Source organism: Myxine glutinosa, chromosome 6 (assembly GCF_964187855.1).
Source record: "Myxine glutinosa chromosome 6, kmMyxGlut1.1, whole genome shotgun sequence".
NCBI lineage: Eukaryota > Metazoa > Chordata > Myxini > Myxiniformes > Myxinidae > Myxine > Myxine glutinosa.
Genome location: NC_136266.1, coordinates 136,421,244 through 136,440,611, shown reverse-complemented (window position 1 = coordinate 136,440,611; position 19,368 = coordinate 136,421,244). Strand labels below are relative to the sequence as shown.

The 19,368-nt window shown below is 43.4% G+C and overlaps 1 protein-coding gene across 3 annotated transcripts in view; it reads left to right on the top strand.

Annotated features, from left to right (window-relative positions):
- LOC137430338 (thialysine N-epsilon-acetyltransferase) overlaps positions 1-19,368 on the top strand; it is a 54,439-nt gene that overhangs the window by 15,464 nt on the left and 19,607 nt on the right. For all 3 annotated transcript variants that reach the window (XM_068121133.2, XM_068121132.2, XM_068121134.2), the window contains one exon: positions 11,592-11,727. In XM_068121133.2, coding sequence (XP_067977234.2) covers positions 11,592-11,727 — 136 coding nt within the window. The remainder of the gene's footprint in view (positions 1-11,591; positions 11,728-19,368) is intronic.

Sequence of the window (19,368 nt, the reverse complement as noted above, 5' to 3'; positions counted from 1 at the left end):
TGCGACGGGGGACAATAAACGAACTACTAACTTCTAATCTGGTGTGTGGGTGTATCAAAGCATAAGGAAGAACGCTATTGAAAAGTGGGTCGCCACGTCAAGGTCGCCCGTAGCTCCTGCAAGGTGCACTGCAGGCGCTACCATTCCAGCCTTAACACTTACTCTCACACACTTAATTAACCTATGAAATAAATCAGGAAGGACTGTGGGAAGTGAGTCGGACTACTTACCTACACTTCCTTAACAAGCTAAACCCCTAAACAATCATGCAAGCAAGTATATACATTGATCTCATCCGTTGTTCCTGCGGAGGGAGGAAACAAACAACACGCAAAAACTAACTTCACCACAAAACTTAATCAACTTACAAAAATTCAAAAAACTCTAAACATTTTTTACAACCCCGGTCTGCAGACCGCGTCCCCCGGTGGATGCCACAAGACCCAACCTTACCTGTGGGGCCATCCCCAATGCACCCCTAAATTTCCACGGGCACTGCCCAGATGTTGCAGGTGAGTGACATGGCTCGGTGGATTTCGCCCCCATTCATGCAACACAAACCCCTTATCCACTCATACTCATTCCGAAACTCATCACTACATTTTATCATTACCAGCACTTATTTCACCCCCCCTGCAGGACCATGGTATTGATGTCATTCGTGTGTGTGCATTCCTCAATTAGGCAGCGGGGAGGTACCGCACAAAAAGATGGTGGGGGCACTTCAGGCTGTGGTGCCCGCAGTCCCAAACACAAGTCAACCGACTTACAAGTTCATTGCCCCCCACCCCCTTTTACCTCTTGGCCCCGTGACAGCCCAACAGCCCCTTTCCTCCGTTACCTCGCCGGTGAGGGTCTCCACACACACCAGGCTCCTCCGCGGCCTACTGCTTCAGCGCAGCAACACGAGTCACCGGGAGACTCCCTCACCCCGCGGCGCCCAACCAAACCCTCTGCCGACGAGCTCCAATTTCCAGATACCACTGGCTGCCAGGGGTAATTGCCGCAGACGGGGGCCGCAGGCATCGCTCCTCAGAGCTTGATCCGTACCTGCGGACACACACACCTTCCCCACCCACAATATCCCCAAAACACACTTCCTCCCCCGCTGCCATTCAATTCTCACACAACTCAGCACAATTCCAAAGATGGTGTAAAACAGTGGTTCTCAAACTTTTTTGGACTACCGCCCCCTTCTGCCCTCTTGGACCGGCCCAATGCCCCCCTTGTCCTATCGTTCGTGGTCGGACACCCAGAATTTATGTAGATAGGAAGCAAAAATAACAGAAGCCAAATATTTTCTGAATAATATTTTACTTTAGTTTACTTTCCTTTTTATTTTATTTTGCATGACCTACAATGTTTCAGCAGAACAGGTCCAGGTGAGGCAAACTGGGAATCTGTTATCACAGGCCCAAATACCGTTAGTGTGAAGGGTGGGCCTGGTGACTCGCTGCGAGATTACGAACGTCTGGCTCCATCTCAGTGAGGTAGAGATGCAGATCGCCCCTCTTGGTAATGTCAAGGCAGTTTCGATACTTGGTCAGCAGCACCATCATGGCGCTGAACCCTCTTTCCACGAGGTATGATGTGGGGAACGCCATCAGCAGCAGTTCTGCCTCTGTCCACATTGCGGGGTATTCGCCCCGCTCCAGAATCAAGAATTTGCCGTATTCATGCTGCGAGAATCTTGCCTTCGCCTCATCATCATTGTGGAGGTTGATAATTTCGTCCTGTAATTCACGCTTCACATCTTGAATGTCACATTTGAATGGGTTGATCACCCATGCTGGCACCGACAGTTCTAGCATGTCTCTGAAACGCTGCTCCATATCTCCACGAATCTTCTCAAGGTGATTGCAATAAACGAGCAGCTGTTCATCAGAAACAGCAGTTTCCTTTGCCAACCGGGGAAAGTGGTACATATCTCTGTGGCTGAGGGTTTCCCTGTTCAGAGTCGCCTTGGTTACGAACGCGCCAATCACTTTCTTTGTTTTAATCAGCGTCATATGGTCACACTGGAGTTGTTTGTTGACATCATTCAGTATACTGAATATGTCCGTGAAGTAAGCCACATTATGCTCAATCGCATTCACTTTCTCCGATAGCTCCGTATCAATTTCCGACAGAAACTCGACCACTGTTGAGAAGAGGGCATGGAAACGGGTCAAACAAGCGCCTTTGGACAACCATCGAACTTCGGTATGCAACAGGAGCCGCTTGAATGCCTCATCGTTCTCCTGGCAAAGCTGACGAAACAGCCGATCATGCAGAGACGACACCTTGATTTTATTCACTGCTTTGATTGCTGTTTGGAGTGATGTATGAAGTCTGGTGCTGAGAGCTTTTGCTACAAGATGCTGGCGGTGCATGACACAGTGAATGGCAAACACGGACGGTACCTGGTTCTTCAGAAGCGCAATAATACCACGCTGGCGGCCAACCATCGCTGGTGCCCTGTCCGTCGCGCAAGCGAGAATGTTCTCCATCGGTATGTTCTTATCAGTAAAGTACCTCTCCAATGTTTGGAAGATGGAAGAACCCTTCGTATCGGTCTGGAGAGAGCGGGCAAACAACATTTCTTCCACTATTTCCTGATCACGGATGAAGCGAACGTAGCAGAGTAACAGAGCTTCACTGTCACGCAAAGTGGACTCATCCAGCTGGATGGCGAAGTGTGTGCTTCTCAGCTCACTACACAGCTTATCTTCTACATCTGATGACATTTCAGCAATCCGCCTGGCCACGGAATCATTGCTGAGCGCAATCCACTGGAGAACTGGATTCGGATCCTGGCCCATAATGGTTTTTATCACTTCCCCAACTGCTGGTTTGATCAACTGTTCGCCGATTGAATACAGTTTTCCAGATCTGGCGATGAGCAATGACAGCTTATACGATGCTTCCAGTCCTTTATCCACGAGCTTTTGGCTGGCTTTGAACATCGTCGTTACCGTGGACCGCTTCTCAAATTTCTCTTTCAGCGATTGGAAATAGCTGACCTCTGCGCGAGCCTTATCACTGTGCCTTTTACTGAGGTGCTCGCTCAGTCGAGATGGTTTCATTGCTTCATTGGACAGCGTGATACCACACAACAAACACATCGGTAACTGTTTGTTCGTTGAAGATGGAATGAATCCATACTTGATGTATTCAACGGAATACTGACGACACTTTTTCTTTGAGGCCGACATCTTGAAGCCGACCGGACGTGAAGCTTTTTTGAATAACGAAATCAACACGCCAAAATGTCGAAAGACTAAAGGTGGGTTTTCACGGGACACGCGAATGGTTCGCGAAGGATGCGAATGTCGAAAAAATGGCAAAGTCCAACATTCGTATTTTAGGCTCCAAAAGTTTGCCAAACATGCGCGGGGGTTCGGAAGCGTCGTCAATTGTTCGCAGGAGTCGTTTTTTGTTCGGCGGGTATTTCATACATTTTTGAAATACCCGCCGAACAAAAAACGACTCCTGCGAACAAAAATTTCAAACATTTTTGAAATACCCACCAAACAAAAAACGACTCCTGCGAACAATTGACGACGCTTCCGAACCCCCGCGCATGTTTGGCAAACTTTTGGAGCCTAAAATACGAATGTTGGACTTTGCCATTTTTTCGACATTCACATCCTTTGCGAACCGTTCGCGTGTCCCGTGAAAACCCACCTTAACACCAGCGCTAACACTGACTGTTCATACCTTGCCCAATGTCTGTGCTGGCAAGACCAGGCTGTAAAGTTGAATCAGGCACGTTGAATAGTCCAGCACGAATAGAGTATATTATATCCCGCATAAAAAGATTCTTGCAAGCCGATTGGTTGAAATGGCACAACGTGACAAAAATTAATGTTGTACTATTGGCCGCATTGGCAGCCAATAGTATTTCGCTGGTGTCATACACGATCATGTTTGTTGCGTGAGCATGTATGGACAAGAAAATACCTACACGACATCAGCGAATATGTGATCATAAAAACCATGCAAAGGGGGAAAGAATGTGGTCGTTGCTTGGATGGCCAATTTGCCGAATGGCGCCAGGTAACCTGTTCAGACTGCAGGAAGCCCAATGAGCGCTCCAAATCGCCGCTGCTCCTCTAAATCGCCAGTGCCCCCCAAATCATTGCCAGCGCCCCACTACCGCCCGTGGACTCTCGAGCGCCCCCCTGAAAGTTCCCAACGCCCACTGGGGGGCGGTAGGGTCCACTTTGAGAACATAGAGTGTAAAATATGTTACAAAGCTTGCCATGGCCTGCTACATGTGAAATCCCCCAGTTCACAGTTCAAATCATTACATTTCCATTTCCAAAACACAACAAGCGTTGCGCCTAGGTCCCCCGTCGGTGAAGTGATGCGAGTTGACAAAGTGGAAGACGCAAGGTGGCCATCTTGGATTTTGACGTGGCGACCCAATTTTCAATAGCGTTCTCCCTTATGCGTAGATACACCCACACACCAGATTAGAAGTTGGTACTTCGCTTATTTTTCAAGATATTTCGCTCACAAGGTTCAGACATACATGGCGGCGGCCATCTTGGATTTTGACGTGGCGACCCAATTTTCAATAGGGTTCTTCCTTATGCCGAGACACACCCACACACCAGATTAGAAGTTGGTACTTCGTTTGTTTTTCAAGATATTTCGCTCACAAGGTTCAGACATATATATGGTGGCGGCCATCTTGGATTTTGACGTGGCGACCCAATTTTCAATAGCGTTCTTCCTTATGCCGAGATACACCCACACACCAAATTAGAAGTTGGTACTTCGCTTATTTTTCAAGATATTCAGCTCACAATGTTCAGACATATATATGGTGGCGGCCATCTTGGATTTTGACGTGGCGACCCAATTTACAATAGCGTTCTTCGTTATGCCTAGATACACCCACACACCAAATTAGAAGTTGGTACTTCGCTTATTTTTCAAGATATTCATCTCACAAGGTTCAGACATACATGGCGGCGGCCATCTTGGATTTTGACGTGGCGACCCAATTTTAAACAGCGTTCTTCCTTGTGCCTAGATACACCCACACACCAGATTAGAAGTTGGCACTTCGCTTATTTTTAAAGATATTTCGCTCACAAGGTTCAGACATATATATGTTGGCGGCCATCTTGGATTTTGACGTGGCGACCGAATTTTCAATAGCCTTCTTCCTTATGCCGAGATACACCCACACACCAAATTAGAAGTTGGTACTTCGCTTATTTTTCAAGATATTCATCTCACAAGGTTCAGCCATACATGGCGGCGGCCATCTTGGATTTTGACGTCTCGAAACAATTTTCAATAGCGTTCTTCCTTTTGCCGAGATACACCCACACACCAGATTAGAAGTTGGTACTTCGCTTATTTTTCAAGATATTCAGCTCACAAGGTTCAGACATACATGGCATCAGACATACATGGCGGCGGCCATCTTGGATTTTGACGTGGGTTGCACCCACACACCAAATTCGAATGTGGTCCTTCGCTTACGCACGCACGCACGCCCGCACGCATGCACGCCCGCACGCACGGACGGACGGACGGACGGAGGGGAAAACCATAGTCCCCCTTTCGCTCCGCGGTGCGACGGGGGACTATAATCGCCACTCATTGTCTTCAATAATCATCACCCACTCTCCAGTTTCCACTCTCACGACCACATCAAACACATAACCACAACACCAACACAAACGCCACCCAAAAGACACTGTGTGGCCCCCATTCCATCCCCTCACCTGCCATGTCATCACTCTCACCTGCCTCCCAACTCCAAATGACAAGTCCCCAATTTACCAAGCAAGTCCTGAAGCCTTGGACAGTACACCTCAAAACACTCACCTCAAGTGCAGGTAGTCCAAAGTGCAATCCACCCATACAATCCCAAAATTTACATTGGACCGACCAAATACTTCCAAATTTCACTTTTATCCCCACTATACTGGCAGGTATGTGGATCCGCATCCAACGGTGATCATCACTACACAACTACCAGTGGCCACGACAGCTCTGCACCTCTACCGTGCAAGGGTCATCGGGACAAGGTGAGCAGTCAAAACGCCAACATGGCCCATGAGTGTCCATAAGGGTGCGACCCACCATCCATCCTTCAGCCCCCCTGCGAGGAACACAGCTGCACCAGCCCCAGCTGGCCAATGTGGTGAGCACTTGCTGCCAAAAGCACACTACCGCACACACTACCGCACGCACAACCTCGGCCCTGGGGGGCACGGTCACAGTACGTGGCATCCCGACAGCCACGTCCCCTGCACCTCCACATCATCCCCCAGTCCGACTGCAGAACTGCAGCCCCCCCAGTGCTCACCCACACTTGACCACACCAAGGTCCAGTCGACAGCCATGCTCCACCAGGAGACCCACCCAGAAGACATGGTCCACACCCCTCGGACACGCACAGCACCATGTTGACCCTCAGACCACACAACTGCATCCCCATGATCCTGCGTCCCAAATATTGGCGCAGTTGCCCCCGCAACTAGTTGACGGCTGTGTCCTGCTACCCTATTCATTTTATCACAGCCTCCAACACTTTGGTCTAACACACCTGGATCAATAATGGCGTCACTATACAGTGTCCACCATTTCTCTTCACAAAATTCACCCTTGCATTTACATATAACCCACAGATTACCCATGCCAAACATTTGTCAATTCACTAACCTCACCAAAGAAAGCTGCTTTGCCATACACATGCCAGCCGAGCACGGCCCATATGCTCGGCTCGTTACACATCTCCCGATTCACATCCCCATGGCTCTCTTCCCAACCCGAGAGTCCATAAATCATAACGGACCATCTGTGGAAGGTCACTCTCGCACCATCACGTTCCACAGATGCCCCAATGGTTGTCCAGCAGGCTATGTCCATCCCTGTCCATTCGGTTCGACCCGCGTCCATAGACCAACACAACATGTCAGGTCACCACATGCTGGTTGTCCCAAAGTCTCAGGGAGAGGGTGCCAGGCCGCATGCCCGGGTGGTCACTACATCAGGCCCATGTTGGCCATCCGCGGTGCCACCACCAAAGCGCGACCCACAACACCTCCTCCTAGTGGTCCTCAATATTTGCCATCCCAGTCTTGAGAAACCACCTCGGACCCTCTGGAGGTCTTAACCCCCACCAGGGTCTGGGGACCCTGCCGGCCCGAGCCACACGCCCGGCCCGAGCCACACGCCCGGCCGGTGCCCCGACGGACAAGGGACACCACACTCCACCAGACCCCCCGTGGGGCCCAGGTCGTACCATGCCACCCATGGCTAGACCCCACGTCCAAATCTCGCCAGCACAGCCCCCCCAGCTGGCTGGCATCACAAAATTTCCAAACGGGCAACTTTTGCCCGAGGCCATCACCATTGACCTCCCCATGTCCAAATCCTGCAGCCCGGGGACCAACCCCATCCAAGGCTGCTCCACATCAATCTCCCATTTTAATTTTCTTAGATTTTCTTTAAGAAATTTTCATTTCCACTGCCAAACCGCAGCTGCAGGTAACAACTCCCTCGGGTTGTTCTGCCCCTCCCTGCTGCTGTTCCACATTCGCTACGGGAACCAAATCTCCAGAGGCTCTATCTCCCGATCCTCCAAGATCCAAATCCAGCCCGGAGTCAACACACTCCCCCAACTGGTTGTCCAATTTCGGATCCTCCATTGCCAAATCGTAGTGTACGGTGAGAGTCCCCACGGTCACCACAACCACCTCCTCGGACCAACTCACCTCATCCCCCAAACTCCTTTGGGCATGGTCAAACTCTACCTCTATGGGACTGTCCCAGGTCCCCAGCCGCTGTGTCACATCAAGCTCATCATCATCCCCCATCATTTGCGGTTCCGACAGGTCTTCTCCAATATCCCCAATAAATACCCGGTCCGGCTCCATTACCCGGACCCCCAATAACTCTACCCCCTCTTGCTCCGAACCACCGCCCTGGTGCTGCAAGAATTCCAATTTCTCCCCCTGTTGGTGTGTTGTGGAATCCACACGGTCCCGATAAACAACCAGGCCACCAGGTGGGAAACACTCCCTATTACAATTCTCACATTCCTCGCTCACCTGTTGGCATTCCACATTCACCTCTACATATGCGGTTCCCGCTGCAATTCCCAATTTGCCTTCCCCCCATTCAGATTCAAATTCTGCCACTTTTGGCTTCTCATGTGCCCTGTCGGCACCATTCGTTCGTCCTTCCCTCAACTCTTCAATCCAAGCATCCATGTTGTTAATCAATCGCTCCCTGCTCTCCCTCATGTTATTTTCCATCCCTCCAATTTTGTCATTCAATTCCCGACTGGCTCGCTCACTTTGCTCCCTCATATCGTCTCTCATTTCCCTCATCATTTGCATCCACATCTGGTCGGGCTTCGGGGCCGCTCCTACTGCTCCCGACTCCCCGGCAGGGGAGGGGATAAGTTGGTGCTCGGGACGGGGGAGGCTCCAAGACTCACCCCTAATTCCCATATTTCCGGCTCACTCCCTACACTGACAGAAGCCTCGCTACGCATCTCCATTTCGTCGACCTCCGACATCCGCTTTTCGGAAGGTCGTTTCCCACGCGCGTATTTATTTTAATTCCAATAACAAAATTTAAATTTGTTGAAGACGCGATATCGCGCTCCGTACGCCCAATCGACTATACAAATTTCTCCGCCTCGATTATGAAAAATTTTCATCTAAACGTCAAGCGCGATGTACGCCCGACCGTGTCGATGTCTCGCCGCGGACAAAAAAATTTGTCCGACGGGCCCAGAGCCTCACTCTTGACACCAGTTGTAGCGCAACCGCCGAAATTAATATCAGGCGGTCACGGATGCCGATCGCGAAGGCTTTAACTTCCGAGGCGAAAAGTCGATGGCGGATTCCGAAATCCGAAACCACAGCTACCCAAGCGCGTGGCATGGAGGGGGGCGGCGAGAGCCCCCGCAGCCTTATCTATTAAAATCAACCAGGAAAACTGCGTTCAGGTATTTATATAAAAATAATACATGGGTTTTATTCAGGAAAAAGCAAGGACAGGAAAAGCACGCGCCGGTAATAAAATATCCAACTCGGGACGTCCCCACACACAGATATCAGAAACAAAACGAGGGATTATGAATTAATAAAAAGAACACGTCATGTACTGGTGTAACGGCGGAGCTCGGGCTTATCTGATCTTTGTCGTCTTGGTGGCTGCCATCCAACACCGCTCCGTTCACCCCGACCGCACACCACGAGGCCTCGCTCCAAGCACCACGCATCCAACGCAGGCCACCGGCTCCACACGAGGTCGATTCGAACCACAGTCCTCGTCTTCGCTCAGGATCCCCGAACTGCTCCCACAAAATGGCGTTCGGCACTCATTCAGGATCTCTGATCTTCTCGCTCAGGATCTCTGATCTCAGGATCCACAAACTGCCTCTCAACTTGCTCAGGATCTGCGATCTCTGCTCAACTCACCTCGGGCTCTGAACTGCACCGCGCTGCTAACTCAACTCGGGCTCTCTCTCGCTCAGGATCTCTGAACTGCGCTGCCAGGAATCCAACTGGTCCGCTGAGTTCCGCGCGCTCTTCTTTATAGCCTCGGCCGGTGCCGTCAGCCCTGGCACGCTGCCAACCAATCAGAACCTCCACCGACTCGCCCAGGTGCACGCCCACTGCGTCACTTCCGCTCACGCTCCCTGCTCCTGCTCCTGGTGTCATAGCACATGCCACTCGAGGTGGATAGGCCCATCGGAGGCGTAGATGGCGGCGGCCATGTGGCGGTGTCCTGGCCTGATTTCTTCCTACGTCATGTCGGGGGGGGGGGGGGAGGGCGTTACTTAGTGTTGTTCTAAGGGATCCGTCGGAATGTCTAAGTGGTGTGCAGTGCCAAAAGGGACAGAGGTTTGGCTAACCAGGTGAGAACACACACAGGGGCGCTACTCCTTAATCCCTACTCTACTTAACACCCGAATCTCCTGGTAGATTCACAATTACATATCTTAACCGACAAAACGCCTACTCATGAACTTATTACAGGTAGTTGTCCTTACCGCGACATCTCGAAGCATGTTACCTATTCAGCTCTATTCTGCTCTACATATCACTACCCACCAGACATAACAATACTTTCTGTGATTTTCCTGCAAGAACTACAATTAAGTACAGGGGAACTTATTAATTCGATAGTATTAATTAATTTGGATTTCTGTAGTAGTCCTTCTTCTACAGTACCATCATTCCCCAATGCTCTCAAAGCCTCAACTCACTCATGATACGCCAAACGTGAGTGGAATGCAACATTCCCCAAAGCCCGTGCACGGATCCCCACACTGGTTGAAGCTGTGCAGAACTACGAGAACAGGCAGGTATCGCCACGGCGGCAGATGAGGAGTTACGAGGTGAGAGGTTGATATGGCATTTGAGCCGGATATGGAAACCAACGGCGCTCCACACAATGATGTCGATATGGGAGCAGTGACAAAACAAGGTGCACCCAGCGGACAGTCTCTTCGAGGACAAAATGGCGCATCGGCCTGTATTGGAGGCTCTTCCTTCCCCTCCAACCATAGCTCACACTTGGTGATAAAACCCTGAGACACAGGTTTAATAGCAATCGCAATTTGTGACGATGTAGCGGGCAATTCCTTTCACGGGAAGCCTCAACTCACTCGCGACCAATATCAAAAAAAGTCCACCTTTTGGCCAGTCCACCTCTTGATCAATATATGCAGATTTTCCTGGAGGTACACACACACACACACACACAAACACACACACACACGGACATACTAAGGAGCAAACACTTAACACAGCCACTGAGCTTGGGGGAAGTGTCGTCACTTCCCGTCACTTCACGAGATACTCTGGGTACTAGCGAAGTCACAACAATGGCGCCACTTTTCTCACAAGAGGAATTTCCTCCTCCCCATGGATGCCAACAGATGGGGATTGTCCGTGATCTTGTCAAGAGGTGGACTTGATCAGCTACTTATATTGTATATCTCCTTATGGTGCTACTTCAGAGTTGATGGATGAGAACCAATACTCCAAAGCCTCTCTCCAAAAAAAACAAATAGTAAAGTTGGCATACCAGTTGTAATACACATAAACCTGGAGTAAAGCTGTTGGCTGTTTTTGATATAAATATACTGGTCAACACAGCTGACTATCGGGTCACCTGATGTCCATAAATCGGTGGTCATACAAGAAAGTAGAACACATGCTTATCGAACATTTACACAGAAACCGAACGTTGAAAGAATTTTTTTACCATAATAGGAAATGTCACTTGGATGTTGTAGGCTCATTTTTGTGGAAGTAGTTAATCAGTTTATATTATACAAATAAATACTGACATAAGAGGCTCTGGTTAAAACTATGGTACCCGAGGTGACGTCATTAGGAATATTTTCCTGAGGGGCACAGCCCCCAAACTTTTGTCATAAGTCATTCACACCTTTTTGAGATATCATGCTATATATCGTTTTTGGCCCTATCACTCAACAGTGAAGTATCACTTACAAAAATTAAAACATTGTTGTATCTAGATTTGGATCTTCACCAAAATCGAATCGATTTGTCCTTGTCACACACCCAACCTGTCCACCTGCTCTCTTCAAACAGATTAGAAAACCTATTCCCATGGCATCGTACATGATCAGGAAGGCAAAGCCCGAGGACTGCGTGGATATTGTTGGATTCATCAAGGAGCTTGCAGAATATCAATGTATGCTCGATCAGGTGGACATGACGCCAGCAAGTAAGATGACACCACAGTGAGGCACAGAAGGGGGGAGGGGTTTGTTTTTGTTTTTTTTGTATACTGAATCGAGGCTCGTGAAAGAGCTAACATTTACTTCACAAACAAATCAACCAGACAAACAAAATATATAACAAGTACACATACATTCAAAGTACACCGCCCCCATGCCAAATAATTAAATATCCTACAGAGCGGCATTGCCGGGGCGCCTCCGGCGCCCGGCAATACCGCAGTGCAGCTCATTGAGGCTGCATTGGGAGGGAGAGGTGTACACTAATTGATTGATTAATTGTATAATTAAAATCAATAAAAGATTATCACAAAATATTTTCATAATCAATTGGCTAATCGCATAACTAAACCACTAGTGCTTCATCCGAAGATGTATCTTTTAGAAATTTAATTAAATAAGTCATTTATAAAAATATTAAATAATTAATTGATTACTCAATAAATAATTAATCGATTAATCAATAAATAATTAATAGATGAAATGATTAATCAATAAATCAAAAATATCCTTGATAGCCACATCACTTGGTCACTCATGTCCAAATATTAGCTTCCCAGCTCAAAAGGTGCCTGAGATATTGGCCAAATGAGAAAGAAAATAAATAAATGATTAATAATGAAAATAAATAAATAATAATCATAAAAAAATTAAATTATTAATCAATTTGGTCAGAGAACACATAAACTACCACTATTTCATCAGAATCTGTAACTTAAAAAAAAAAAATTTTTTTGTCATTAATCGAATAATTAAATAATTAATCGATTAATTGATTAATTAATAAATCAAAAATATCCTTTACAGCCAAATCACCTGGTCATTGGCATGTCCAAATATCAGCTTCCTAACTCAAAATGTGCCTGAGTTAATGGTCAGAAGAGAAAGGAAATTTGATTAATTAAATAAGTACTTCATTAATCGCTAATAATTAAATAACTCCTCAATTTATTGATTAATCAAAAAAAAAAAATACCGTTTTTGACAAAGGACTTGCTCACTATTGTGCCGAAATTTCAGCTTCCTAGCTCAAAGGATGGCTGAGATATCGTCCGGACAAACAAACAAGAAAACAAACAAGTACAAATACATTCAAAGTACACCGCCCCATGCCAAATAATTAAATATGCTGCAGCGCGGCATTGCCGGGGCGCCTCTGGCGCCCGGCAATACCGCAGTGCAGCTCATTGAGGCTGCATTGGGAGGGAGAGGTGTACACTAATTGATTGATTAATTGTATAATTAAAATCAATAAAAGATTATCACAAAATATTTTCATAATCAATTGGCTAATCGCATAACTAAACCACTAGTGCTTCATCCGAAGATGTATCTTTTAGAAATTTAATTAAATAAGTCATTTATAAAAAATTAAATAATTAATTGATTACTCAATAAATAATTAATCGATTAATCAATAAATAATTAATAGATGAAATGATTAATCAATAAATCAAAAATATCCTTGATAGCCACATCACTTGGTCACTCATGTCCAAATATTAGCTTCCCAGCTCAAAAGGTGCCTGAGATATTGGCCAAATGAGAAAGAAAATAAATAAATGATTAATAATGAAAATAAATAAATAATAATCATAAAAAAATTAAATTATTAATCAATTTGGTCAGAGAACACATAAACTACCACTATTTCATCAGAATCTGTAACTTTAAAAAAAAAAAAATTTTTGTCATTAATCGAATAATTAAATAATTAATCGATTAATTGATTAATTAATAAATCAAAAATATCCTTTGCAGCCAAATCACCTGGTCATTGGCATGTCCAAATATCAGCTTCCTAACTCAAAAGGTGCCTGAGTTAATAATGGTCAGAAGAGAAATGAAATTTAATTAATTAAATAAGTACTTAATTAAACGCTAATAATTAAATAGCTCCTCAATTAATTGATTATTCAAAAAACAAAAAATACCGTATTTGACAAAGGACTTGCTCACTACTGTGCCGAAATTTCAGCTTCCTAGCTCAAAGGATGGCTGAGATATCGCCCGGACAACCAAGAAAACAAGAAAGAAAACAAACAAGAAAACAAACAAGTACACATACATTCAAAGTACACCGCCCCATGCCAAATAATTAAATATGCTGCAGCGCGGCATTGCCGGGGCGCCTCCGGCGCCCGGCAATACCGCAGTGCAGCTCATTGAGGCTGCATTGGGAGGGAGAGGTGTACACTAATTGATTGATTAATTGTATAATTAAAATCAATAAAAGATTATCACAAAATATTTTCATAATCAATTGGCTAATCGCATAACTAAACCAGTAGTGCTTCATCCGAAGATGTATCTATTAGAAATTTAATTAAATAAGTCATTTATAAAAAATTAAATAATTAATTGATTACTCAATAAATAATTAATCGATTAATCAATAAATACTTAATAGATGAAATGATTAATCAATAAATCAAAAATATCCTTGATAGCCACATCACTTGGTCACTCATGTCCAAATATTAGCTTCCCAGCTCAAAAGGTGCCTGAGATATTGGCCAAATGAGAAAGAAAATAAATAAATGATTAATAATGAAAATAAATAAATAATAATCATAAAAAAATTAAATTATTAATCAATTTGGTCAGAGAACACATAAACTACCACTATTTCATCAGAATCTGTAACTTAAAAAAAAAAAAATTTTTTGTCATTAATCGAATAATTAAATAATTAATCGATTAATTGATTAATTAATAAATCAAAAATATCCTTTGCAGCCAAATCACCTGGTCATTGGCATGTCCAAATATCAGCTTCCTAACTCAAAAGGTGCCTGAGTTAATAATGGTCAGAAGATAAATGAAATTAAATTAATTAAATAAGTACTTAATTAAACGCTAATAATTAAATAACTCCTCAATTAATTGATTATTCAAAAAACAAAAAATACCGTATTTGACAAAGGACTTGCTCACTACTGTGCCGAAATTTCAGCTTCCTAGCTCAAAGGATGGCTGAGATATCGTCCGGACAACCAAGAAAACAAACAAGAAACCAGAGTGAAAACTGAGTACTCTCTTTCAGCGTGCGTCACTGCCGAGCCCCCTTCGGTGCCCGGCAATGACGATTTGCAATGCCTGGAGGTGGCATAGGAAAGGAGCGGTGTACAACAAGTACACATACATTCAAAGTACACCGCCCCATGCCAAATAATTAAATATGCTGCAGCGCGGCATTGCCGGGGCGCCTCTGGCGCCCGGCAATACCGCAGTGCAGCTCATTGAGGCTGCATTGGGAGGGAGAGGTGTACACTAATTGATTGATTAATTGTATAATTAAAATCAATAAAAGATTATCACAAAATATTTTCATAATCAATTGGCTAATCGCATAACTAAACCACTAGTGCTTCACCTGAAGATGTATCTTTTAGAAATTTAATTAAATAAGTCATTTATAAAAAATAAAATAATTCATTGATTACTCAATAAATAATTAATCGATTAATCAATAAATACTTAATAGATGAAATGATTAATCAATAAATCAAAAATATCCTTGATAGCCACATCACTTGGTCACTCATGTCCAAATATTAGCTTCCCAGCTCAAAAGGTGCCTGAGATATTGGCCAAATGAGAAAGAAAATAAATAAATGATTAATAATGAAAATAAATAAATAATAATCATAAAAAAATTAAATTATTAATCAATTTGGTCAGAGAACACATAAACTACCACTATTTCATCAGAATCTGTAACTTTAAAAAAAAAATTTTTTTTGTCATTAATCGAATAATTAAATAATTTATCGATTAATTGATTAATTAATAAATCAAAAATATCCTTTGCAGCCAAATCACCTGGTCATTGGCATGTCCAAATATCAGCTTCCTAACTCAAAAGGTGCCTGAGTTAATAATGGTCAGAAGAGAAATGAAATTTAATTAATTAAATAAGTACTTAATTAAACGCTAATAATTAAATAACTCCTCAATTAATTGATTATTCAAAAAACAAAAAATACCGTATTTGATAAAGGACTTGCTCACTACTGTGCCGAAATTTCAGCTTCCTAGCTCAAAGGATGGCTGAGATATCGCCCGGACAAACAAACAAGAAACCAGAGTGAAAACTGAGTACTCTCTTTCAGCGTGCGTCACTGCCGAGCCCCCTTTGGTGCCCGGCAATGACGATTTGCAATGCCTGGAGATGGCATAGGAAAGGAGCGGTGTACAATTATCACAAAATATTTTCATAATCAATTGGCTAATCGCATAACTAAACCACTAGTGCTTCATCCGAAGATGTATCTTTTAGAAATTTAATTAAATAAGTCATTTATAAAAAATTAAATAATTAATTGATTACTCAATAAATAATTAATCGATTAATCAATAAATAATTAATAGATGAAATGATTAATCAATAAATCAAAAATATCCTTGATAGCCACATCACTTGGTCACTCATGTCAAAATATTAGCTTCCCAGCTCAAAAGGTGCCTGAGATATTGGCCAAATGAGAAAGAAAATAAATAAATGATTAATAATGAAAATAAATAAATAATAATCATAAAAAAATTAAATTATTAATCAATTTGGTCAGAGAACACATAAACTACCACTATTTCATCAGAATCTGTAACTTTAAAAAAAAAATTTTTTTTGTCATTAATCGAATAATTAAATAATTAATCGATTAATTGATTAATTAATAAATCAAAAATATCCTTTGCAGCCAAATCACCTGGTCATTGGCATGTCCAAATATCAGCTTCCTAACTCAAAAGGTGCCTGAGTTAATAATGGTCAGAAGAGAAATGAAATTTAATTAATTAAATAAGTACTTAATTAAACGCTAATAATTAAATAACTCCTCAATTAATTGATTATTCAAAAAACAAAAAATACCGTATTTGACAAAGGACTTGCTCACTACTGTGCCGAAATTTCAGCTTCCTAGCTCAAAGGATGGCTGAGATATCGTCCGGACAACCAAGAAAGAAAACAAGAAACCAGAGTGAAAACTGAGTACTCTCTTTCAGCGTGCGTCACTGCCGAGCCCCCTTTGGTGCCCGGCAATGACGATTTGCAATGCCTGGAGATGGCATAGGAAAGGAGCGGTGTACAACAAGAAACCAGAGTGAAAACTGAGTACTCTCTTTCAGCGTGCGTCACTGCCGAGCCCCCTTCGGTGCCCGGCAATGACGATTTGCAATGCCTGGAGGTGGCATAGGAAAGGAGCGGTGTACAACAAGTACACATACATTCAAAGTACACCGCCCCATGCCAAATAATTAAATATGCTGCAGCGCGGCATTGCCGGGGCGCCTCCGGCGCCCGGCAATACCGCAGTGCAGCTCATTGAGGCTGCATTGGGAGGGAGAGGTGTACACTAATTGATTGATTAATTGTATAATTAAAATCAATAAAAGATTATCACAAAATATTTTCATAATCAATTGGCTAATCGCATAACTAAACCAGTAGTGCTTCATCCGAAGATGTATCTTTTAGAAATTTAATTAAATAAGTCATTTATAAAAAATTAAATAATTAATTGATTACTCAATAAATAATTAATCGATTAATCAATAAATACTTAATAGATGAAATGATTAATCAATAAATCAAAAATATCCTTGATAGCCACATCGCTTGGTCACTCATGTCCAAATATTAGCTTCCCAGCTCAAAAGGTGCCTGAGATATTGGCCAAATGAGAAAGAAAATAAATAAATGATTAATAATGAAAATAAATAAATAATAATCATAAAAAAATTAAATTATTAATCAATTTGGTCAGAGAACACATAAACTACCACTATTTCATCAGAATCTGTAACTTAAAAAAAAAATTTTTTTTTGTCATTAATCGAATAATTAAATAATTAATCGATTAATTGATTAATTAATAAATCAAAAATATCCTTTGCAGCCAAATCACCTGGTCATTGGCATGTCCAAATATCAGCTTCCTAACTCAAAAGGTGCCTGAGTTAATAATGGTCAGAAGATAAATGAAATTTAATTAATTAAATAAGTACTTAATTAAACGCTAATAATTAAATAACTCCTCAATTAATTGATTATTCAAAAAACAAAAAATGCCGTATTTGACAAAGGACTTGCTCACTACTGTGCCGAAATTTCAGCTTCCTAGCTCAAAGGATGGCTGAGATATCGTCCGGACAACCAAGAAAGAAAACAAACAAACAAGAAAACAAGAAAACAAACAAGAAACCAGAGTGAAAACTGAGTACTCTCTTTCAGCGTGCGTCACTGCCGAGCCCCCTTCGGTGCCCAGCAATGACGATTTGCAATGCCTGGAGATGGCATAGGAAAGGAGCGGTGTACAACAAACAAACAAGGAAACAACCAGAGTGAAAACTGAGTACTCTCTTTCAGTGTGCGTCACTGCCGAGCCCCCTTCGGTGCCCAGCAATGACGATTTGCAATGCCTGGAGATGGCATAGGAAAGGAGCGGTGTACAACAAACAACCAGAGTGAAAACTGAGTACTCTCTTTACCCTTCGGTGGTACCCTTCGGTGCCCGGCAATGACGATTTGCAATGCCTGGAGATGGCATAGGAAACACGAACACAATGTACAAAACGGAAATGACGGTGTACAAAAAGAGGGAGCGGAAAACATGATGGGGAGAGAAGGGGAAGCACACAAACACAACATTTGAGAGCAGGGAGATGTGTGGAAGGGAGAGGGCTTGGGGGGAGGAGGCATGGGAAGGGGGGGGGGGGGGGGAGGGAGAAGTAGGTAGGCTGAGGTGGGGCTGGAGTTATGACCTGAGGAGGTTAAGAGTGACAAAGCAATCTGTATAATAATCAACAGGCATTTAGATCAGGAGGAGGGCTGAAGGATTTGGCTTCTTATTACCTTCGCAAAAGCGGAAGGTTATGTTTTGATCGCTGTGTATTTATTTGTATGTCTGTGTGTGTGTATGTTAATCGCATAACTCAAAAAGTATTCAACCGAATTGCATGAAATTTGGTGGGATGATTGGTTATTATACGGGACACATTTGATTAGATTTTGGGAAACAGATTTGCTCAAATTCTGACTATTTTTAACTCGATCGTATTTCACTCAAAGTTATGAGCGACTGAAGAAGAAGATGTCCATCCAGGACGTCATCACTATAACGCGATCTCCCGCGATCATTTCAACCTCAAAAAAAATTATAATTGCAGATTTGTCAAGAGATGAGGCATATTAACAAACGAATGAAACAGATTTGCTCAAATTCTGACTATTTTTAACTCGATCGTATTTCACTCAAAGTTATGAGCGACTGAAGAAGAGGATGTCCATCCAAGACGTCATCACTATAACACGATCTCCCGCAATCATTTCAACCTCAAATGAAATTCAAATTGCAGATTTGTCAATCGGGGAGGCATATTAACAGACGAATGAAACAGATTTGCTCAAATTCTGATTTTTAAAAATCGATCGCATTTCACATAAAGTTTCACATCGCATACACTCCCATGCCAAGTACAGAACAGTAGCTGCGGCGAAGGTGTGCGCTCTACCGAGTGCCCGGATTCTAGTTTAACAAAGTGATATGATGATCATAATCTAAATATCTATGAAGCTCAGTTGACTTTTTGCTCCACCAAATAACAGAGAGACGGAGTTGAGT